This window comes from Sarcophilus harrisii, chromosome 3, assembly GCF_902635505.1.
Source record: "Sarcophilus harrisii chromosome 3, mSarHar1.11, whole genome shotgun sequence".
Taxonomy (NCBI): Eukaryota; Metazoa; Chordata; class Mammalia; order Dasyuromorphia; family Dasyuridae; genus Sarcophilus; species Sarcophilus harrisii.
The window spans coordinates 479,862,017-479,886,970 of NC_045428.1; the positions used below are offsets into that span (position 1 = coordinate 479,862,017).

At 33.3% G+C, this 24,954-nt stretch overlaps 1 protein-coding gene across 2 annotated transcripts; it reads right to left on the reverse strand.

The window, feature by feature from the left end:
• Positions 1-363: 363 nt before the first annotated feature.
• Positions 364-23,940, reverse strand: LOC100913862 (caspase-12-like). Of its 2 annotated transcripts, XM_012546959.3 has the most exons (11): positions 23,883-23,940; positions 22,890-23,135; positions 19,261-19,329; positions 11,452-11,541; positions 10,323-10,417; positions 9,346-9,519; positions 8,688-8,922; positions 8,096-8,242; positions 3,174-3,283; positions 2,367-2,502; positions 364-403 (listed from the first exon to the last, which is right to left on the reverse strand). In XM_012546959.3, the coding sequence occupies exons 1-10, from the start codon at positions 23,887-23,889 to the stop codon at positions 2,404-2,406; spliced, it is 1,272 nt and encodes a 423-aa protein (XP_012402413.1). In that variant the 5' UTR covers positions 23,890-23,940; the 3' UTR covers positions 364-403; positions 2,367-2,403. The 2 variants fall into 2 exon arrangements, with proteins under 2 accessions (XP_012402413.1, XP_023356902.1); XM_023501134.2 differs by lacking the exon at positions 11,452-11,541.
• Between the last annotated feature and the right edge of the window lie 1,014 nt (positions 23,941-24,954).

The window sequence follows — 24,954 nt, forward strand, 5'->3', positions numbered from 1 at the left end:
CAGAAATGGAAATGGTCATTCCTTTTTCCTTTTTGTTTTTTTTTAATTAAAGCTTTTTTATTTCCAAAACACATATAGACAATTTTCAACATTTATCCTTGCAAAATCTTGTGTTCCAATTTTTCCCTCCCTTCTCCCAACCTCCTCCTCTAGACAGCAAGTAATTCAATATATGTTAAACATGTGCAATTCTTTTGTACATATTTCCACAATTATCATGCTTCACAAGAAAAATCAGATCAAAAAGAAAAAAATAAGAAAGAAAACAAAATGCAAGCGAAGACCAACAAAAAAGTGAAAATACTATGTTGTATTCCATACTCAGTTCCCACTGTCCTCTCTCTGGGTGGTACAGATGGCTCTCTTCATCACAAGACCATTGGAATTGCCCTGAATCATCTCACTGTTGAAAAGACCCATGTCCATCAGAATTGATCATTTTATAATCTTGCTGTTGCTATATACAATGTTCTCCTGGTTCTATTCACTTCAATTAGCATCAGTTCATGTAAGTCTCTCCAAGCCTCTCTGAAATCATCCTGCTTGTTGTTTCTTATAGAAAAATAATATTCTATAACATTCACATACTATAATTTACGCAGCCATTCTCCAACTGATGGGCATACACTCAGTTTCCAGTTTCTTCCAAATACAAAAATGGCTGCTACAAACATTTATGTACATGTGGCTCTTTTTCCTTTTTTATTATCTCTCAATAAATAATTATTTATTGATCTCTATATAAATAGAGATAATGATATCTCTATTATAAACTAATAATTTATAGTATTATTGCTTAATTTTATATTCCTGGGAAGAAGTAGAAAAACAATGGGATCAAAAAACACAAACTGTTTGATAGTCCTTTGCACATAGTTCCAAATTGCCCTCCAGAATGGTGGGATCAGTTCACAACTCCACCAACAATGTATTAGTATCCCCGTTTTCCCACATGCCCTCCAATATTTATCACTATTTTTTTCCTGTCATCTTAGCCAATCTGAGAGGTGTATAGTGGCACCTCAGAATTGTGTTAATTGGCATTTCTCTAATCAATAATGATTTAGAGCATTTTTTCATATGACTATAAATGGTTTTAGTTTCTTTATCAGAATATTGTTTATATCCTTTGATCAGTTCTCCAATTATCCATTGAAGTATGGCCTTAATTCTTATAATTTTGAGAAAGTGACCATTCTTTAAAGTATATAATGATATCAGTGGGTTGAAAAAATTCTGCAACCATAAATGCTGTTCTGGAAATAATAGTTCTTCATGATTACAAAACATATTATCAACTGAATAAAAGAAAGAGAAAGTAGTTATAAGAAAGTGTGTTTTCAGAATTAAACCATGGCAAAGCCTGCATAATCATCAACTGTTATTTTTTTCTTCAAGTCTTCTATTTGTTCTTCTTGAATCAGGTATCTTCCCACTCCCATTCTGTAGCCAGAGATATTATTTTCTAAAGTATCACTCTAACTGTTTCTTTGTTTCTTAATAAAATCTGATGGTTCCTTATTATTTCTTACACGAGACATGAACTCTCCTGTTATTAAAACTCTTTACAAGTTGGATCTTTTCTTCATTTCTAGACTTATACTTTACTCCCATCTACACTCTTATGAAACACCTAAAGTTTTCTCTTTAATATTACTGAAACTCGGTACTCTTTTTATTTCTGTGCTTTTGTTCTGATTATTCCCATTATGTTTGTTATTCTTTTCATCCTTAGCTTTGTCTCAGATGTTCCCTAATTTCCTCCAAGGCTCAATTGCATTCTAATTTTCTACTGAAAGTCTTTTGAAGTCTTCTGAGTACCTACTGTCTTCCCTTTAGAGATAACTTTCAATTGACTCTGTATATATCTCATACCTACTTAGTTATTAACATGTTGTATCCCTTATTAGAATAAGTATGGATTTAAGATAAAGAGAAATAAGGACCACCTCAAACATCAGTGCTCCAGTCTAGGAATCAGTTGTTAAAGAAAGTGGCCAGAGGTCATCTGATTAAGAAGTATTATTCACTGCTAAATGGATTTGTTAAAAACTAGCTTGATTAAATGGTCTTACCTCTATTTTTATAACTATGATACATATAACATGTAAATATTGGTCATTTACTATTCAAGGCGTAATCATAAGATTATTACACTGGAGATATATTACCCTGATTCTTATCTATAGAGCTATGTAGTGGTTCACATAAATTAAAGCCAACAAGTTCACCAGTATCATTGACAAATATAAACTTATTAGATTAGTACTAGATGGTTTGGGCAGGTGGGCCCTGACCACCAGTGTGGCCTTCTAATTATTAGCCTGTATAGAGAACATATGCTCTCTCCCCTCGGAACCACTTACCTGAATTGTTAATAATTGATGGTATTATTGCTTAATTTTATATTCCTGGGAAGAGGTAGAAAACTCTTGACATGGATACCCTTTCTATGGTGGGCATCTGGACAAGGCTCTTTGGAATTTCAAATGATTTCTGGACCTTCAATGAAAAAAAGGAATTTTGTAAGAAAACTTTTGCAAAGAAAACTTTCTTATGTTGTTAATCAAGCTAATAAAGTAGTTAGCTTGAGTTACATTGTCAGTTTCTTGGCAGACAAAATAATACTGAGGTGATGTAAATAAAATTTAAAGAAAAATTGCTGGTAAAAACAGTGAACAAAATAAAACTCGAGACGAGGGAGTACATTAAGATATTCATAGTAGTAGTAGAGATAACATTTGGATGTTAAACAAGCAAATGAATTCAACAATCAAAAAACTAAGAAAGAGATTTGGTAAAAGGAATGAAAGGTCATTTCAGGCAAAACAAAACAAAAAAATCCACATATTTACTCACACATAGGACAGATAAGAATATAAATCTGTTACTATATAATTTTCCTCTGTTTTATTGTAGGGTAATAATTCAAATTGTTGATATAACTCTCATTAGTAGAATTTGGGGCTACTGAGATAAATTATTATTTGATTACATGTGTAGGGAACCTCAATCAACATCTATCTCAGAACTCAGAATGAAAGAAACTCAAATGAAAATTTTGATCCAATATTTTCTCTCTCCCCTCTTGGGCTTCTCAATGGAATAAATAAGAGAGGAGAATCTATATAACAGGATGGGAATTACAATGGGTCAAATAAAAAGAAACTGACCTTGTGGAAAACTTCCTCCAGGTGACAGCACCAGGCATATTTTTGGAAGCAGTTAATGAGTTCATTGATGAAGACAGAACCCAATATATCAACTCTCCATGAAACATTATCTGAAAATAAAAGAGTTCATAAAGCTTGTGATCTTGAAATTCACTTTAGTAGAAGATGGGAAAAATTAAAAGTTAATATTGTTTCTGTCTGGATTAGCTGGGTAAAGTAAAAAAATAAATACTACAGAATTCAATACAAATATTAATTGAGAAAATATCATTCCTCAAGCATATGCAAATATCCATATTCTTAAGTAATATTAGTACAATATTTTAAGACACTATCCCAAGAGAAAGGTAGTCAAAAGAACCAATTTAGGAAAGTCATCACTATGTCTTTATGTCTTGTAGGGGTGAAACTGTAAAAAAGAAAAAAAAGAATCAAACAACAAGAAATGGGAAAAGACTATGAAATCAATTTAAAAAAAATAATAACCTCATTTCAACAACAAACACAATGGAATCACTAGAACAGTTCTAATATCTTATAGTCCTAGATGTTAAAATGGAGGTAAAATTATCATTGAAGAAAACTAAGTTGGGAAAGCAGGGAAAATAGAACAATGTTACAGAGAAGAGGTCTATATTAGGAAGGATTCCATTTTTAGGCTTTTGAGAGAGCAATTCTTAAGAATATTTGTAGAGAGGAAAGATCATAAATGTAGAAAACACATCAAGCCTTAAAATGACTATATAATATTACCAAGAGAACATTATCGAATACTGACATACCTATGTTCATATATTGATATAAATATGTATCTGCATATATGTATTGTGAACACACCCAAAAATTTAAATATGTATATATCTTAACATAATATACAAAATCAAAAGAGCATCCTTGATGAAGATGTTAGGTTGGAACAGGTAATACTGAGTATTCCAAAGTAGATCACATTATTTCCATAACACAATTGACTATAAATATTGAGAGTACAAGAACCCATTTTAGCTATTGTTCATTACCTATTTTTTTAAATAGCTTTTTATTTACAAGTTATATGCATGGGTAATTTTACAGCATTGACAATTGCCAAAACTTTTGTTCCTATTTTCCCCTCCTTTCCCTCACTCCCCACCCCTAGATGGCAGGATGACCAGTAGATGTTAAATAATATATTAAAGTATAAATTAAATACACAATAAGTATACATGACCAAACCGTTATTTTGCTGTACAAAAAGAATCAGACTCTGAAATATTATACAATTAGCCTGTGAAGGAAATCCAAAATGCAGGCAGGCAAACATATAGGGAGTAGGAATTCAATGTAATGGTTCTTAGTCATCTCCCAGAGTTTTTTCGCTGGGTGTAGCTGGTTCAGTTCATTATTGCTCCATTGGGACTGATTTGGTTCATCCCATTGCTGAAGATGGCCAGGTCCATCAGAATTGATCATCATCTAGTATTGTTGTTGAAATATATAATGATCTCCTGGTCCTGCTCATTTCACTCAGCATCAGTTCGTAAGTCTCTCCAGGCTTTTCTGAAATCATCCTGTTGGTCATTTCTAACAGAACAATAATATTCCATAATATTCATATACCACAATTTATTCAGCCATTCTCCAATTGATGGGCATCTATTCAGTTTCCAGTTTCTGGTCACTACAAAGAGGTCTGCCACAAACATTCATGCACATACAGGTCCCTTTCCCTTCTTTATGATCTCTTTGGGGTATAAGCCCAGTAGCTGGATCAAAGGGTATGCACAGTTTAATAATTTTCAAGCATAGTTCCAAATTGCTCTCCAGAATGGCTGGATGTATTCACAATTGCACCAACAATGTATCAGTGTCCCTGTTTTCCCACATCTCCTCCAACATTCGTCATTATCTTTTCCTGTCATTCTAGCCAGTTTGACAGGTGTGTAGTGGTATCTCAGAGTGGTCTTAATTTGCATTTCTCTGATTAATAATGACTTGGAGCATCTTTTCATATGGCTAGAAATAGTTTCAATTTCTTTGTCTGAGAATTGTCTATTTATATCCTTTGACCATTTATCAATTGAATGGCTTGATTTCTTATAAATTAAAGTCAATTCTCTATATATTTTGGAAATGAGGCCTTTATAAGAATTTTTGACTGTAAAAATATTTCCCCAGTTTATTGCTTCCCTTCTAATCTTGTCTGCATTAGTTTTGTTTGTACAAAAACTTTTCAATTTGATATAACCAAAATTTTCTATTTTGTGATCAGTAATGATCTCTAGTTCTTCTTTGGTCATAAATTCCTTCCTTTTCCACAGGTCTGAGAGGTAAACTATCCTGTGTTCCTCTAATGTTCATTAACTATTAAAAGCATTTGGTTCTATTGAGCAAAATGTTGTTTTAAAAGTTACTCTCCTGAAAGTTGTCTCCCACTGAAATGTAAAAAGCTTTCAATATTTCTTGAAGAGTATACCAGAGATAACATTATTTGAACCCCTTGTAATTAATATAAGAAGTCTGCAACTAAAGAAGAGGCCAAAGTAAGTCAAAACATTTGGAGTTAAGGGAAAGATGAATGTGTCCATGTGTGTGTATGTATGTGTGTGTGGGTGTGGTAGAAGAAGCTGGGATAGAAGCAGGAGGATGGTCTTAACCACTCCAGTAAATGGGAAGCAAGAGAACTGTAGCACTGCATTCTAATAGATGACAGAGAATTAAAAAGGAGTAATAACAAAGAAGGATGGAAACAGAGTTATTTTTTTTAAAGCTTAAAATTCCAAGGAGATATGCATTGTAATGATAGGCTATTCAGGTCCATTTCAAAATATTTTACTTAAAATATTTTATTAGGTATACACATATCCCTCAACACTCTTACATCCCATGCTAATAAATGTAGCAATACTGTAACTTGAGTGGTCTAGTTTTGTAAAAGATAGCCTGTTATGACGATGGTCATAACAGAATATAGGTCAATGCATCCCCAAAGTAAAGAGGACCTAAAGATTCTGTTCATATACATTGGACTTAATCTAATTTTCACCCCTTGTTCTATTGACTTAAATATATTCTGAATTTAACTTGCAAGAGCATAAATGTATACTAGAAATGAATCATGGATATAATCCTATATAAAGCCTTTATTTTACACATGTAGAAAATGAGGCCCGGGGAAGTTCAATATTTTACTTGAAGTTATAGAGATAAGCAAAAAAAATGATATTTGAACCTAGATTTTCTGATTCCAAAATTTAAAATCTTTCCACTTTACCACAAAAATCATATGATCATAGGTTTCAGGGATAAAAGGCACATTAAAAGACATTTAGCTCATCCTCCTAATTTTTTAGATGTGGAAATTGAGGCCAAATAGATCATATGTGATAAAAGATATACTTAGTTTTTGAACAAAGATCAATAAATTTAGAAAAAGAAATATCTACTCCAACGATTTCTATAGATAATTAGCATGTAGAATAGGATAGGTCCTTGCTTTTCTATTTTCTGCTCTCTCTACATAGAAAGAGAGCAGGAAATCAATAAATTATATCTACTATCTGATTGATTCATTGATTAATAGATCTCATGGAGCTGCTAGCATGGAAGTTTGATTAGGAGGCAAAGAAAGACTATCCTAAGATCTCCCAAAGAAGCTGAATTCATTCACTATAATTCTCTAAAAGAAATAGAAAGAAAGGACAGTTTTGTGAGACTTTTCCCCCTCATCCAATTTTAGGTATTAGGACTGGCCAAAGAACCCATGAGATTTAAGACAGGTAGTGCAGTACACCTACTTGGTTGGATTTACTGCCTGCACATGATCATTGTGAAAATAGATCAGCAGATGCCATGGACCTGTGCTCTGAGAAGAGCCACAGAATTCTTGGAATGCCTTTAATTTAAATCTATCTCTGGCCCAATTGTGGGGGAAGGCAAGAATTAATTAGATATCACTAACGGAATAAAGTTCTTATAATTGTATAACCACAATATTGTTGTTCTCATTATTGCTGCTGCTGCTGTTGTTTGTCCTTCATTGCAGAAGTAAATCACTGACATTATGAAAAATATCCTAGCTTGCATGTGAATTGGACTTAAGTGACACAGAATATTGAGAAAGCTATCAGTCTCTCTCTTCCAGAGTCATCAAAATCCAGTGGCAAGACAAAAGTCAAGATGAATGGAGATGACTTAGGATTCAATAGATGATTGTGGAATCTCTGGGGTCCGACCCAGCTCTACATACTCTACAATGCTTGCTTCAGGCACCTTCATCATCCTTGGAGCAAACTGTTCTTATCTGCCCCTTCTGCCAGAGAAAGCCTTTACATATCTGTTGTAGACATCCTTGTAACTCACTGAAGTTTCTGACTTCTGAGTTAGCTACCTGGTTTAGTCCATCTATCAAGATAGTTTGAATGAGATATATCTACTGTACAAGCTACAGCTTCTTGAAGCCATGGGTAATAGTTGGGTGACAGGTAGACACCAAAGGTGAATAAGCAGTCTTGAAAAGAGTGCAAAAACCCCTCACACTGGAGATGCAATTCCTCCCTAAATATCCCATACACCCCAAATATTTACTAACTGTACCTTATTTTAATTTATTTCAGTGTGCTCCCATTTCATTAAGATATATATCTACAGTTTGTAATTTATTTATTTTCAAGTGAAATGGATATCTAATTTTATTCATCAGATCAAAGGAACCAAAACTGAAGTGCACTTTTAAAAATTAACATTGTTACTTAAAGTGCAAACAAAAACAAGATGCAAAATATCCATTTTTTATTTTTGACATATTAATGCCTTCTGAGGTATATGCTATATGCTTTTCTCTAGACCATCTAAGACAGATTAACAAGCAAGAAATAAAGGAAAATGGGCAGTGTTAGGAGCTAATGAAGAAGTTGAAAATTCTCCTCTTGGAAGTCACTTACGTGGTGTTGTAGAACAAAATAAAATGAAACCTTTCTCCATATGTTTTTGTTCCAGGGAGTAACTTCTTGAGTAATCTTGTAAAGTTTGTCTAGGTGTGCCTGTCGAAGTCTCTGACATATCCATCACATATGTGATTCCAAGATTCTCTAAAAACAAAGTGATTGATCAGTTATTCCTCTCCTCCCATCAGTGCTGCCACAGTTATTATTCAGAGTTGTTCATGAACACACATATAACAATAAAGTCTGTTTACCTTTGTCCCTATTCTTTAGCGAAGTGGGAATCAATTTAGAGTCTTATAAATCTAAACTAAAATGAATCTACTGATATGGAATAAATAAAGTACTGAATTAGATTTAAATATAGCTTTATGGTATAGTATATGTCCATTAGAACCTACCAGTTTATATAATGCTCTCTCACTCAGTGATGCTTTTGTGTGATAGTATGTGGAATTATTGTTTACTGTAATTTCTCTAGGGATTAGAAAGAACATGATAGCTGGTATGTTTGCTCTGGGAAATGTGGACTATAACTTTGGATTTCTAGTTCTGTGTCTGAACATATTTAGAATAATATATAAACACTTACCACCTCTGCATGCTTGGATGATGATGACCTTGGGTTTACCTTTTAGACTAGGGCAGTTACCATCATTGAAAATTTGGAAGATAGTATCTGTATCTAGTAGGTCTGGTTGTTGCTTTGTATGTGATTTTCCACAGATACCATTCAATACTCCATGAGACATGAACACTAAGAAGGTGCTGTCTGAGGCCCAGTGATCTGGGAGATCAGCAAATTCCTTCAACACTGACTCCATTTCCTGAGAGAACATTCAAAAATTAATGACTAAGAACCTTCACCAGAGATAAATTGGGCATTCAAATTATTACAAATCCTGAAAACATCAGGAGAAATGAAGATAGTGGATAGGCAAATTTGCATTGCTATAATAAGATTCTTACAAGAGAGATAAATATGTAGGGAGCAAAATGAAGATTGCATCTTTTAGAAGCAGTTAAAGTCAATACTAGAAAGAAAATAGCATCTCAATAAGTTATTCCTCTAAATAGAAGGCCCACTAAATCACTGTTTTGGAGTTTGTCTAAGTCATGCTATGATATTTCGTTGTATGGTCTTAAATGTTAATAATCTGATGACAAAGTCCCTGGCCCATGAGATTTTGCCTGCTGGCATAGCCAGAGAGATAGATCTGGGTCTTATATGGAAAAAATATGGCCTATACCTGAGCTGTAAGGCCTGTTTTAACGACCACATTATATCCAAGGTTTTCAAGTAGTTTCCACATTTCCCAAATGTCTAGGTGAGCTCCATGCCGTTCATCAAGGTAGTCAAACATAATATTACAGATAATGAGAGCTAGACGTACACGGTTTCCCTTCTCCATTATTGGATATATCTGGAAGAAATATATAGAGAATTAACTGATCATATCCTTCTCTATTAGTCCATAGCATAGATGAAAGTATTAATTTAATGCTCAAAACAGTTAAAACTAGTTGTCTTTGGGTACTTTATTAGGAATTGTCTTCAAATATTTAAAACATAAAATGTTATATCTTTCTCTTATTTTTCTATTACATATGCCAAATGATGAAAATTTTGGACTACTAGTTGTTCTTTGATCATAACTTTTGTTTTATAATTTTCGTGTTTTTGTTCAGATTGTTGAAGTACTTCCTTTCTTTTACCCTGTTTTCTACCTTTGAATATATTCCAAATATCTATTTTCAATGTATTACTATCTTAGTTTTCTTTATTTACTAGGGTGGCTATTTTTTTCATCTTCACCGAATAGATGATCATTTATTACCCAGCTTCTAAACATAGGTTTTCCCACATCTTTGTTCTGACCCCTAATTCTTTCTAACTCTTGGAGACCTCATCATATCCCAAGGATTCCATTGTCTCTATAGAACTGACTACCACAAACCCTACTAGTCAGAGATCCTCAACTGTGCTTAATACCTAAAGAATATTTAACATTACTTTTTTTTTCCCTGAAATCCACTCCCTTTGTTCAAACACTTTTCACCTCTTCTCTGTTCAATTTATTAATTGTTCTTCTCATAGTCTGCTTCTAGACTCTTTCTAATTCCCACCCTATATTTCTTTTTAAAATATATTTTTATTTAGAATGATTAAAAGTTTTGTATAAAGAGAACAAAAAGTCATATATATGTTTTACACTTGTGAATATACCTCTTCTTCCTTTGCTTCCTTCAGCCCATGGTAGAAATCTGGTCTGCAAAGTTTGACCTGGTTTGAGCCTACAGGAGCCTTTATTGCATTATTATCTAGAAGAAAGAACATCTAATGAAGACTATTTTTTTTTTTACTATGAACTTCTTCCTGGCTCTATGCACTTATGCGCTGTCATTTTGGGAAGGAAAATCAGTTAAAAAGACAGCTGAGAAAAGTAATACAAGTTTTTTTTGGGAAAAACATTTAAAAATCTGAATTCTAAATCATCATATATTTCTTCTGAATGCCCAATTTCTGAATCCCTTAGCCCCCAAGCTTCAGTGGCCTTCTGGTGCTGACATAATGTTTCCTTCTGTATCCTATGACAATTGCAAATTTCTTTTGATTCAATTTTGGCAATGTCCCACAAATCCATCCCTCTTGTTAATTTTCTCTATTGTTATCAGAATAATGTATAGGTTCTTATCATCTGATACTTCAACAATAAATGGAATATCCTAAATGGCATATCTGATTCTGACTGCAACCTATGTTGAGCCTTACTTCCAGCTTAGTCTTACAAAGACTGGTTTTGTCATCCCACTCTCTTGTTAAATTGTAATTTATTTCTTGCATAAGATCGAAACTCCTTATTTTGTTTTCATAGCTACCCCAAATCTGATCTCTTTCCAATATTTTAGTCTTACTTTTCAAATGCTACTGTATCAGAAAAATTCTGCTCTAAACAGACTTGGCTACTTGTCATCTCTCCTGAAATTCAAACATTGGTCACTCTGTCAAAGAATAATGTTAAGAGCATTGAATCCCCAAATGAGTAAAAACTTAAGCAAAAAGGCCAGGATCAAAAAAGAAATTTTTTAAAATTTGTTTTATTTTTTAAATTAAGGTAGAGTAAAAAAGACTGGGGACTTCTGAGGGAAGATGGAATCATGAAATTAGGGGACAGTAAAATTCTAAAAGAGATTATTTTGGTTTTTCTATCTTTTCCAAGTTGATCAATTTTTAAACTGAGCAAAAAATGGAAATACACAACATGGAGGGCTGCCCCCCCAAAAATATCAAGGAGAAATTGTAACAGATTCATGATCTCAATAATTTGAATTATTTAAAACAAAAAATGACATACCAAGCTTCTTAAAGAAATTAAGGATAGTGCTGCTGAGTCTCTTTTGGTAACTTTGGAAGGATTCTGGAGAATCACATATGTTCTGAAGGACTAGAAAAGCAAAAAATATTAATTTGATTTGATTGTTGAAGCAAGAAATATTGAATCTAGTATCTTTTGAGATAAAAATAAAATCATTCCAGAGAATGGAAAAATGATTTTTAGGAGTATTCAGTATAGGTTATGGGTAAGGATTGATGTTTTCTTTCTGATGGCACAGGCTCTCATATATAACTTTCTTAATTTGTGTCTCAGTATCTTTCTTCAAGTGAAAAGTATTGGATTGAAGTGACTTTCTAAAATCACTTACAAATGCTAAATCTTAAATTGTTATTAGACTAGGACTTTCTGTAGCACAAATTTGAAGTAATTTGGGGAAAAAAGAATGTTTCTAGGACAATAGATAAAGACCCAGAGAAAAGAATACCTCTCAGCCTCTCTGTTATTGCCCTATTCAAGATGGAAGTAGTTTTTCTTAGGTGGTATCTGGAAAGTATTTCCACTATCCTTCCCCAAACTCTTTCTTGTGTTTGTGGAAAAGGAACTCTATGTCTTTGAACTATTGTTGTTCAGTCATTTCAGCTGTGTCCAATTCTTTATGAGCCTATTTGCAGTTTTCTTGGCAAAGACTGAAATGATAAAAAGATAATGGAATTTTATAAATGAAAAACTAAGGTAAACAGAGTACAGTGACTTGCCTCATTTCACACAGCTAGTAAGGGTCTGAAGTTGGATTTGAACACAAGTCTTTCTAAGTCCACAGTTCCATATATGGAGCCACCTAGATTAATAGTAAAACCATGTATTCATTCAATATTTCCCACTTTCCAAAGTAATGACCTTACCAATATCTTATCTGCTCAATGAGTGTGAGAGAAAGGGCAGGATTAAAATCATTTGTTTTCTTTTACAAGTGAGACATCTGAAACCTGTTTTTTTTTTTTTTAATTTAATAGCCTTTTATTTACAGGATATATAAATGGGTAACTTTACAGCATTAACAATTGCCAAACCTCTTGTTCCAATTTTTCACCTCTTACCACCCCACCCCCTCCCCTAGATGGCAGGATGACCAGTAGATGTTAAATATATTAAAATATAACTTAGATACACAATAAGTATACATGACCAAAACGTTATTTTGCTGTACAAAAAGAATCAGACTCTGAAATATTGTACAATTAGCTTGTGAAGGAAATAAAAAATGCAGGTGTGCATAAATATAGGGATTAGGAATTCAATGTAATGGTTTTAGTCATCTCAAGTTCTTTTCTAGGGCATAGCTAGTTCAGTTCATTACTGCTCCATTAGAGAATGATTTGGTTGATCTCATTGCTGAGGATGGCCTGGTCCATCAGAACTGGTCATCATCTAGTATTTTGTTTGAAGTATATAATGATCTCCTGGTCCTGCTCATTTCACTCCAGCATCAGTTCAAATTATAAGTCTCTCAGGCCTTTCTAGGAAATCATCCTGTTGGTCATTTCTTACAGAACAGTAATATTCCATAATATTCATATACCACAATTTATTCAGCCATTCTCCAACTGATGGACATCCATTCAGTTTCAGTTTTAGCCACTACAAAAGGGCTGCCACAAACATTCATGCACATACAGGTCCCTTTTCCCTTCTTTATAATCTCTTTGGGATATAATCCAGTAATAACATCTGGATCAAAGGGTATGCACAGTTTGATAAACTTTTGAGCATAGTTCAAACTACTCTCCAAAATGGTTGGATTCGTTCACAACTCCACCAACAATGCATCAGTGTCCCAGTTTTCCCGCATCCCCTCCAACAATCATCATTATTTTTTCCTGTAATTTTAGCCAATCTGACAGGTGTGTAGTAGTATTTTAGAGTTGTTTTAATTTGCATTTCTCTGATTAATAATGACTTGGAGCATATTTTCATATGACTAGAAATAGTATCAATTTCTTCATCTGAGAATTGTCTGTTCATATCCTTTGACCATTTTTCAATTGGAGAATGGCTTGATTTTTTATAAATTAGAGTTAATTCTCTATATATTTTGGAAATGAGGCCTTTATCAGAACCTTTGACTGTAAAAATATTTTCCCAATTTATTGCTTCCCTTCTAATCTTGTCTGCATTAGTTTTGTTTGTACAAAAACTTTTCAGTTTGGTAAAATCCAAATTTTGTATTTTGTGATCAGTAATGATCTCTAGTTCTGCTTTGGTCATAAAGACCTTCCCCTTCCACAGGTCTGAGAGGTAAACTATCCTCTGTTCCTCTAATTTATTAATAATTTCATTCTTTATGCCTAGGTCATGAACCCATTTTGACCTTATCTTGGTGTATGGCGTTAAGTATGGATCAATGCCTAGTTACTGCCATATTAGTTTCCAATTTTCCCAGCAATTTTTATCAAACAGTAAGTTCTTATCCCAAAACTGGGGTCTTTGGGTTTATCAAAGACTAAGGTTGCTATATTTGTTGACTGTTTTATCCTTAGACAAATCCTATTCACTGATCAACTAATCTATTCCTTAGCCATATCCAAATAGTTTTGGTAACTGCTGCTCTATAATATAATTTTAGATCTGGTACAAGCTAAAGCCACTTTCATTTGATTTTTTTTTCACTAATTCCCTTGAAATTCTTGACCTTTTTGTTTTTCCATATGACCTTTGTTGCTTTTTTTCTAGGTCATTAAAATAGTTTTTGGGAGTCTGATTGGTATAGCGCTAAATAAATAGATTAGTTTAGGTAATATTGTCATCTTTATTATATTTGCTCGCCTTATCCAAGAGCATTTAATATTTTTCCAATTGGTTAGATCAGACTTAATTTGTTTGAAAAGTGGTCTGTAATTTTGCTCATAAAGTTTCTGATTTTCCCTTGGCAGATAGATTCCTAAACATTTTATATTATCAGTAGTTACTTTAAATGGAATTTCTCTTTGTAACTCTGACTGTTGGATTTTGTTAGTGATATATAAGAATGTTGATGACTTATGTGGGTTTATTTTATAATCAGCAACTTTGCTAAAGTTATGGATTATTTCTAATAACTTTTGGCAGAATCTCTGGGGTTCTCTAAGTATACCATCATGTCATCGCAAAAGTGATAATTTGGTTTCCTCATTTCCTATTCTTATTCCTTTAATCTCTTTCTCAGCTCTTATTACTATAGCTAGCGTTTCTAACCAATATTAAATAGTAACGGTGATATGGGCAACCTTGTTTCCCCAGATCTTATTGGGAATGGTAGCAGTTTGTCTCCATTACATATGATGCTTACTGATGGTTTTAAATAGATGCTGCTGATTATTTTAAGGAAAAGTCCATTTATTACTATACTCTCAAGTGTTTTTAATAGGAATGGATGTTGGATTTTATCAAATGATTTTTTCTGCATCTATTGAGATGATCACATGGTTTTGTTAATTTGGTTATTAACATGGCCAATTATATTGATAGTTTTCCTTATATTGAACCAGCCCTGCATTCCTGGTATAAATCCTACTTGATCATAGTGTATTATCTTGGAGATGATTTTCTGTAGTCTTTTTGCTAATATCTTATTTAAGATTTTAGCATCAATATTCATTAGGGTGATTGGTCTATAATTTTCTTTCTCTGTTTTCAGCCTACCTGGTTTAGGTATCAATTACCATGTCTGTGTCATAGAAGGAATTTGGTAGGACTCCTTCATTCCCTATTTTATCAAATAATTTTATAGCATTGGGGCCAATTGTTCTTTAAATGTTTGGTAAAGTCCATATAAATCCATCTGGTCCTAGGGTTTTTTCTTAGGGAGTTGTTTAATTGCCTGTTCTTTTTTTTTTCTCAAATGGGACTATTCAACAATTTACTTCCTCCTCTGTTAGTCTAGGAAGTCTATATTTTGGAGGTAGTCATCCATTTCACTTAGGTTATCAAATTTATTGGCATAAAGTTGAGCAAAATAACTCCTTATTATTTCTCTAATTTCCTCTTCATTGGTGGAAAGTTCTCCCTTTTCATTTTTAAGACTACTAATTTCATTTTCCTCTCTCCTTTTTCTAATCAGATTTACCAAAGGCTTATCTATTTTATTGGCTTTTTCATAGAACCAACTCTTAGTTTTATTAATTAGTTCAATAGTTGTTTTACTTTCAATATTTTTAATTTCTCCTTTTAATTTTAGAATTTCCAATTTAGTATTTGATTGGGGGTTTTTAATTTGGTCTTTTTTAGTTTTTTAGTTGCAAGCCCAATTCATTAATCTTTTCTTTCTCTGTTTTATTCAAGTAAGCCTCTAAGGATATAAAATTCCCTCTTATTACAGCTTTGGCTGCATCCCACAAATTTTGGTATGATGTCTCATCATTGTCATTATCTTGAGTGAAATTATTAATTGTATCTATAATTTGCTGCTTCACCCAATCATTCTTTAAGATGAGATTGTTTAGTTTCAATTACTTTTTGGTCTATTTCCCCCTAACTTTTATGTTGAATGTAGTTTTTATTGCATCATGATCTGAAAAGAAAGCATTTACTATTTCTGCTTTCTTGCATTTAATTTTGAGGTCTTTATGTCCTAATATATGGTCAATTTTTGAATAGGTTTCATGAAGTGCTGAGAAGAAAGTATATTCCTTTCTATCTCCATTCAATTTTCTCCAAAGATCCAACATACCTAATTTTTCTAATATTCTATTTACTTCTTCAATTTCTTTCTTATGTGTTTTGTGGTTTGATTTGTCTAATTCTGAGAGTGCAAGGTTGAGATCTCCTACTATTACAGTTTTGTTGTCTATTTCTTCTTGCAACACTCTTAACTTCTCCTATAGGAAGTTGGATGCCATACCACTTGGTGCATATATGTTTAATATTGATATTGCTTCGTTGTTTATGCTACCCTTTAGCAGGATGTAGTTTCCTTCCTTATCTCTTTTAATTAGATCAAATTTACTTTTGCTTGATCTGAGATAAAGATGCTACCCTGCTTTTTGACTTCACCTAAAGCATAATAGATTTTGCTCCAGCCTTTTACCTTTACTCTATATGTATCTCCCTGCTTTAAATGTGTTTCTTTAAACAACATATTGTAGGGTTCTGACTTTTGATCCAGTCTGCTATCTGCCTCCCTCTTTATGGGGAGTTCATCCCATTCACATTTATGGTTAGAATTACTAAATCTGTATTTCCTGCCATCCTAATACCCCCAGATTATGCTTTACTTATTCTTGCCTCCCCCAACCCTCTTTCCCCTTTTAAACTTATGTACCCCTCTTTGTATCACAATGCTTATCCTCTTTATAATCCCTCCCTCCCCCTTTGGGTCTTTCTCCCTTCCTTCCCGTATTACTCTTTTTCTTTTCCTTTTCCCTCCCCCGTTTTTAATGAGGCGAGAGAGAATTTTCTCTAAATCAAATGTCAATTATTTTTTCTTTGAGCCAACTCTGATGAGAGTAAGATTCACACAATGTTCCTCCCCCTCTCTAAATTCCCTCAGATATGATAAGTTTCCTTTGCTTCTTTGTGGGATGTGGTTTCCCTCTTTTTATCCCTCCTTCCCACCTTATTCTGCCATCATCCCTTTTCCATATCTACTTCCCTTTTATGTTATATCAGTACAATCAAATTATACATGTATTCTTTTTGTATATCACAACAGAAATACAATTCTCAAGAGTTATTTTTACCTTTTCTGCATCTCTTGAGTTCTATGGTTGGAGATCAAATTTTTTGTTTAGTTCTGGTTTTTTCTTCAGAAACAAATGGAATTCATTTGTTTCATTAAATGTCCATCTTCTTCCCTGGAAGAAAATGCTCAGCTTAGCTGGGTAGTTTATTCTTGGCTGCATCCCAAGTTTTTGTGTCTTTTGGAATATCATTCCAGGCCCTGCTTTCCTTTAAGGTAGAGACAGCCAGATCTTGGGTGATCCTTATTGTGGCACCTCAGTATTTTAATGTTTTTTTTTGCTGCTTGTAAAATTTTTTCCTTAATCTGATAATTCTGAAATTTGGCCACAATATTCCTTGGGGTTTTTATTTTAGGGTTTCTTTCAGAAGGTGTTCGATGAATTCTTTCAATGCCTATTTTACCTTCTGATTCTATTACATCTGGGCAATTCTCTTTGATGATTTCTTGTAAAATAGCATCTAGGCTCTTTTTTTCATCATAGTTTTGGAAAGTCAATAATCCTCAGATTATCTCTCCTAGATCTATTTTCCAAGTCTGTCGTTTTGCAAGTAGATAATTCATGGTTTTTCAGTTTGTCATTTTTTTGTTTTTGCTTGACTGATTCTTGCTGTCTCAATGATGAATCATTAGTTTCTATTTGTTCAGTTCTAATTTTTAAAGAATTATTTTCTTCATTAGCTTTTTTTACTTCTTTCTGTATATGTCCAATTGAGTTTTTAAATGTATTGTTTTGGTCTTGAAATTTTTTCCATTTCACTAATTTTTTTAGTGAATTATTTTCTTTTTCCAATTCACAGATCCTACTTTCTTGAGTGTTCTTTGTCTTTTCCAATTCACAGATCCTACTTTCTAGTGAATTCTTTATTTTTTCCAATTCACCAATTTTGTTTCCCTGCACTTCCTGGGAATTTTTTAACTTTTCCAATTCGTATTTCAGGAAGTTGTTGCTCTCTTGTAAAGGCTTCTCTTTCCTTTTCCCCATTTATCTTCTAACTCTCTTTTGAGACTTTTAATGGTCTCTTCTATGAGAGCATCATGTAAAGGATGACAGTCTGATGCATTTTTGCTGTTTGAGGTCTCTTCAGGTTTGCTGACCTGCTCTTTTTCTGCATAGAAGCTGTTGATCGTTCTTTTCATCTTTTTTATTCATGTTTTATAGCCTTTAGGGTATGTCTCCTAGGCAAGGGGGTTACCAGCTTCCTCTGCAGAGCAGGGAGAGATGTAAATCGATTTCCGGCTAGAGGTATGGGAGTGCTCTGAGTGAGAGTTTTCCCTTCCCCCAACAGGAGGTGGATTCAGCACTGGCCGAGCTATTGAAGTGCCCATTAGGGCTGTGTGGGTTATCCATTGCCCTGGCTAGAGACTAAGGTGTGAAAGTGTCACTGCCCCAGGCCAGAGCCTCTTGTGGGACTGTGAGTATTAGCAGCTGACCGCAGACCGCCGAAAACTCTGCCTAGCGTCTCTGCCTGATGCAAATCGGCCCTGGAAAAGCTCTGTGGCCCCAAGCAGAGCTCCCCACTGCACAGATTGGAGGCTAACCCGGGCTGTGTCCTCCTGCCGTGCAGGATCACAACTGCCCCAAGGAAAAGCCCGTACTGCGGGTTGGGGCTGTGCGCTTGTGCTGAGATCTGTGCTTTCACTTTCGGTTTGAGACTCTCCTCGGAACCTAATTTCTCTCCCTGTCTGCGCCGATCTCCCCCCTGGCCCCGGAACCAACCTTTTTTTGGCGAGACTGCAGATTTTCTTCCGCTGGTGAGTTGTTCTACTTCTTATCTTTACGAATTGTAGCAGTCAAGACTATTTTTGAGGCTCGATATAATATTGATAAAGAGGGTAAGAGAAGAGCTTAGAAAGTCGCCTGTGTCTTCTCCGCCATCTTGGCTCCGCCCAACCTGTTTTGTTTTAAAATATTTACACAAATACATAGAGTAGGAAGAGGAAGAAATGATTCAAACTCATGTTCTGAACTCTATTTCAAGACTTTTTCTATCATTTCTTACTACTTCTTTAAGGATAATTCTGCTTAATACCCTTGGGTTCATTTTATAATTCTGCAAGGATCATGGCATCTCTGCCATGTTACAACAACTCTTATTTTAAGATATTGTTACCTGATAAAATATGATCCATTGTCTTTGACTGGTGGGAAGGAACCAAAGCTTTGTTTTCACTTTGATTTCCTAAAGGAGAATGAATGAAAGAAAATGAATGTTTCACATTCTTCTGAAGAATAGTATTTGCTTTGTACCAATATATTCTTAAACTACACTATAAATTAACTACTCTCAAACTTGTGACTGACTTGGAAGCCATAGAGGTTTTTTGAAATCCAAGCTCATATTGGATGTGAGGATATTCTTGGTTAGTAAATAAGGAAGCAGTTTTTTTTTTTTTTTTTTTTTTTTTTAAGACTGGTATGAAATATAAAAGGAGATGAAAAATGCTGCTCAAGTAGCAGCAGGATAAAACTGAGGAAATTATCTTATTTGGGAACCCAAGTGGAGGAATATATTCCATTTTGAATAATGAAGGAAGGGCCCTGTTCACACCATAAATGATACCTGTCACAAAATAATCTATATTTCCCAGATCAAAAAGAAAATTTTGCAAAAAACCAAAAAACAAAAAAACCAAGAAAAAAAAATTCAAATATACTGGAGTTACAATTAGAATATTACAGGACTATGCAAGGGCCACAATAAAAATTGCAGGTTCTGTAATCATATCTACTGACTATCAAAATAACTAGGCCTGTGGCCAAAAATGTCACATCCAGCAAAATTATGTATAATATTTGAATAAAAAAAAGTGAACATTGAATGAACTTGCAAATTTTTAGGACTTTCTATCAACTAAACCCAAACTTATAGAAAATTTAAGATATTTGAGTCAATACCAAAGTTCAATTTCAATCAATTCAACATGGACAAATTGTTTATTATTTTTACATGGGAAATATCCATGTAATTCACTACTTCAATACTTATGGTATTATGGTTTAATACTATAAGTTTAAAATTGACATCAACAATATGGTAGCTCAAATGCAAGAACTAGGGCATAGTTAAGGTAAAAATAGTAATTATATTATACAAATGAGATGCACAGGAAGAATAGACACAGAGGCATTAGAGGAAGGAGGAGGGCTCATTTCTTAAAACGTCAGGGATGGGTTAAGTAGGCAACACTACATATATATCATGAAAAGTATAGTACCCTCCAAAAAAGAAATAAGGGGGGAGGAACGAGGGTACAGGGAAGAAAAGAGTTAGGGAGAAAAAAAAAACAAAAAAAACAAACAAACAAAAAAAAAAAAAAAAACAAGGGAGCGATCCATGGGTGAGGAGGAAGGTTAAGTAAAGCAACAAAAGTTAAGGAGCAGAATCAAAGCAAAGAGTCAGCAGGAATAGAGAACATATGTATGTGTATATGTATGTGTGGAGGAGCAGGGTTTGTGTGTATGTATATGTATGTATACACACGTATATGTTTGTATGTGTATATATTATATATATATATATATATACATATGCATACATAAATATATCCCTTTGAGGGGGATAAAAGGGAGAAAAGAGAAGTAAAGTAAAAAAAGGTGAACAGAGAACAAAAGAAAAATTTACCAGGAAGTAAAAAAAAAAAAAAGAACACTAATGAAAATAATTTCTTCTACTATATACTTTCTTGAACTAGGAATTTGTTTTTATATATTTTTGATTCCTCCCTAATATTCTTCTGAGCACATGACAATTCCTTTTTTATTTTTATTTTTTCTTATTCTTTTTTTAAAATAAAATAAATTTTAAAAACATACAAAACAAACAAAAAAGAATTCAAACACACTAGTGAAATAGGCACAACTTAGAAAAATGCAAAGAAAATATTCCTTTCTCATTCATCACAATATTTCTCATCTTTAACTCTCGTCCCAATAGCTGGCTGACATCAAAAAACTTTATCACTGGGCCTGAGTCATAGTTAAATTGTGCTAAATAATGAATATAAGTATTATAAATATTTCCTCCTCTCCAAACCTATTGATCTAAAGTTGACAAACTTTAGAAGGCTTAGTTTTAGAAGGCTTGTAGCTACAGAAGGAAAAGATGAATGATCAATGAACGCTTCCAATACTGGACTAATATCATTAGGCTGAGTCCTTTTGGGATCTTTAATAAATCTAGTAATCCTAAGTGTTCCAAATAGAGTAGATGAATATGAGAACAGAAGGCTTGACATAAAGATGTGATTTAAAGTTGAATTAATAGAAATTTCCCTTTAGAGATAGAAAAGTACTGGAAAGCCTTGGGACTGATTGAAGCACTGTATACAACAATTGGTAAATAAATGTTTATTAAGTGTTTGCAATGTACCTAGCCTGTTCTAAGCACTTGGAGATACAAAGAAATGCAAATGTGTCCCTTCTCTCAAGGAATTCACAATCTAATGACACAGAAAATGTTAAAAGAATTATGGAAAAATAAGATATAGACAGGAAAAATTGGAGGAAATCAACTAAGAGAAGGGTCTATTCTTGAGAGTGAAGCAGGAAAAGCTTTTCATAAAAGATGGGAAATTTTACCTGGAATTTGAAGAAAAACAGTAGAGAGAAGATTGCAGACATGAAGGATGGGCAGTGAAAATGTGAATTCTACTTCTGAAGTGTCAGTAAAGTATCATTTGTTACATACAAACTATATACCATCTATTATGCTAAACTGGGAATACAAGAAAGGCAAAAGACAATCTTTTCCATCAAGGACTTTACAGTCTAATTGGGGTACCATGATATAGTCAAATAAATTGTGAATTGTCTCAGATCTAAGGCACTAAAATTAAAGAGGACTTTTATTGTTGTATTGTCTTTTCAGTCATGTCTGACATTCTGTAAACTCATTTTTGGAGTTTCCCTTAGCCAAGATTCTAGAGTAGTTTCTCATTTCCTTCCATAACAATAATAAAATTAAGAAAGAATAGGAAATGGCAACTTGCACATGAGACTTTTGCTTGTGCTTTCAAGGAATCCAGAGAATTTAGGAGACTGAGAGAAAACTTTCTAATCATGGGAGATGCTCAGAGAAAATATTCAAAATAGAAGATGGAGTATTCCACGTGTGAGATACAGTAAAGTAGCCAGTATTACCAAAACAGAATGCATGGAGTAGAATAAAACTGAAAAAGAAAGGACATGAAAGAAGATGAGAGGTTAGGAAGGACTTTGAAAGCCAAAAACAAGATTTGCATTTGATCAATGAGATGATAGAGGACCTTTGGAGTTTATTGAATGGGAGAATGGGGAATGATTTGGTTAGACCTATATTTTAGGAAGATCTATTTGCTAATTGGCCAGAGAATAGATTTTGAAACAAGCAAGTCCTTCCAGATATTGATTTGAATAGTCTCCAGAATGGAGTTAACCCATGTTACCCATGCTGACTGGATTGAGACAAAGACTAGATTTTTTCCAAGGTATTTTGCTTGTTTATTTTTGTTTGTTTTTATATATACTAATTAGAACAGGGATTTTTAATCTGGAGTTCATGAATATGGGTGAGGACAACATTGTATATATTTTTTATTGTTGCTAATATATAACTGATATTTAGTATTTCATTACTTACTATATTGCTTTAAAAAGTTTATACTACCAAAGCTGTTCATCAAATAAAAACATTTTAGAATCCCTGAGTAAGAAAGGAAAAGCATGATTATTTATCTTTTTGGGCTAGTCAATGACACTTACTTGAAATTGCTTCTAACGGGGGAAGCAACAATTTCTTCATAATAATTTTACTTCCTTGAATTATATGATCCAGTGTACCAATCAGGTCCTCACCCTGGTTCATAATTATAGCAAATTCTTTTTCTAAACCCTTTATTTCATTTGGACTCAAAACATTCTTCTCTATCAGGTCATCAATAACACCATCCACAAAGTCACTGACAAAGTATTTCACAATCTTTAGAGGATAAAAACTTTGCTTCTGTTCTGTTGAAAAGACAATAAAACATTGAGTTTATGGAGAAACAATAAGAGATGCATGCATTTTACAACAAGAAGGTACCTTGGATAACATTTAATTGTCTATCTTCCTTAATTTCTTTTTCTTTTCTTTTCTTTTTTTCTTTCTTTCCAAATTAGAAAAAAAAGTCATTTTTCCTCAGGAAAAGGAAAACCAAACAAGGAGTGAGGAAACCCAGACTACTTTCTGATACTGTCAGCTATTTCTAGATGATTCTGGGTAACTTCCTCCATCTAGGACTTTCCTCTCAATCAAGAGTTTCAGACAAAATGATTTCCAGTATCCATTCTAGCTCTATTGTAATATGTTTCTATAAAGCTACAGGAAGACAGTTGCTGTAACTTAGTCATACTTTTGAAAAGCAGTAAAAGAAAGTTCAAAAAAGGAAGAAAGAAATTTTGTTCAGAAGGAAACAGGGGGAAAAAGCATTAAGAATCAACATAAAACCATGTTATTTAACTTCATTATATCTTTTAAGAAGGTTGAAACTGAAAACTAGCTCCTGGATTCTTGTTCTCATCCCCCAGCATAAAAATAGTGTAAGGAGAGTTCAAACTTTAAAAAGTAAAAACTTCAAAAAAAAATTAAAACTTTGAAATCATCCCATCCCACCTGTTTCTTGCTACCCTGAATCCTAACCCCACCAATAAAAAAGCAGCTCAATAAGAACTCTCACAACACCCTCTGATATGAACTTAAAACACCCCACTTACCAGCCATGGCTCTTGCAATTCACGGATACTGAGTGAAACTGAAAGTGATTATACTTGCTACTCATATTCAGAGAAGGAAGGAGGTGCAGTGAAATGATTAAAATAGTTATCAAAATATTTTATTACTCTTTGCCAGATGAGCAGAATCTGGCTCCCAGGTTTCTAGAATGTAGCTTTTTTCTTTTCTTAGCAGAAGGGAGAATTAAAGTCCATTTTCTATCTTCAAACAAAAGTAGAAAAATTAGAAATTGTTTCTGGGAGATGCATGCAACTTCATGCAAGCAGATTTTAATTTTTTTTTTATTTTAGACACTAAATCAAACCAGTCTATGTCTTCAGCACATTTACTATTAAATCATGATAAATTTTACCCTAGTCAAGCTTTAACAATTAACAGAATTAAACCTCCAAATGGTAGTATCTTGGGTCACAGTATGCTAGAGAAGAAAATGATATCAAATGTCTTTTAGAAGAAACCTCTCATCAAGCAAAAAAGGAAAGAATCCATAAAAAGGTGACTTATTCAAGGTCATCTAAGGAAGAACTGGGAATGAAATCCTGGATTTCAAACTCAGTATCAAAGATTATTTTTATTGCACCCCACACTGCTTCTGCTTGCCATTTGACTTTCCCATCACAAATACTCATCTCAAATCTATAGAGTTCCTCTATAAATCCTACTTTGAATAGATAATCCCATCTGCAGTCAGAGAGAAAACTATGGAGAATGAATATAAATCATCACAAGCTTTATTCATTTATTTTTCCTTTTCTTTTTTTCTGTCATAGTTTTTTTTCTTTTTTGTTCTCAGTTTTCTCTTCCAACATGACTTATAAAGACATGCATATTAAAAAATTAATATACCTATATAACAGGAAAAAAAGAAAGCAATAAAAATAAAAATTGTAAGGATATTTTCCTTAATTTAAAAATCCAACTTCCTTGATAATTTCTTGAAAGTTATGTCTAGGTTTTTTCCCCCTCATGACTTTTAGGTAGTCCAATAATTAAAAAAAACTTATTTCTCTTGCATCTATTTTATGTCAGTTGTTTTCTTAGGGAGAGATTATA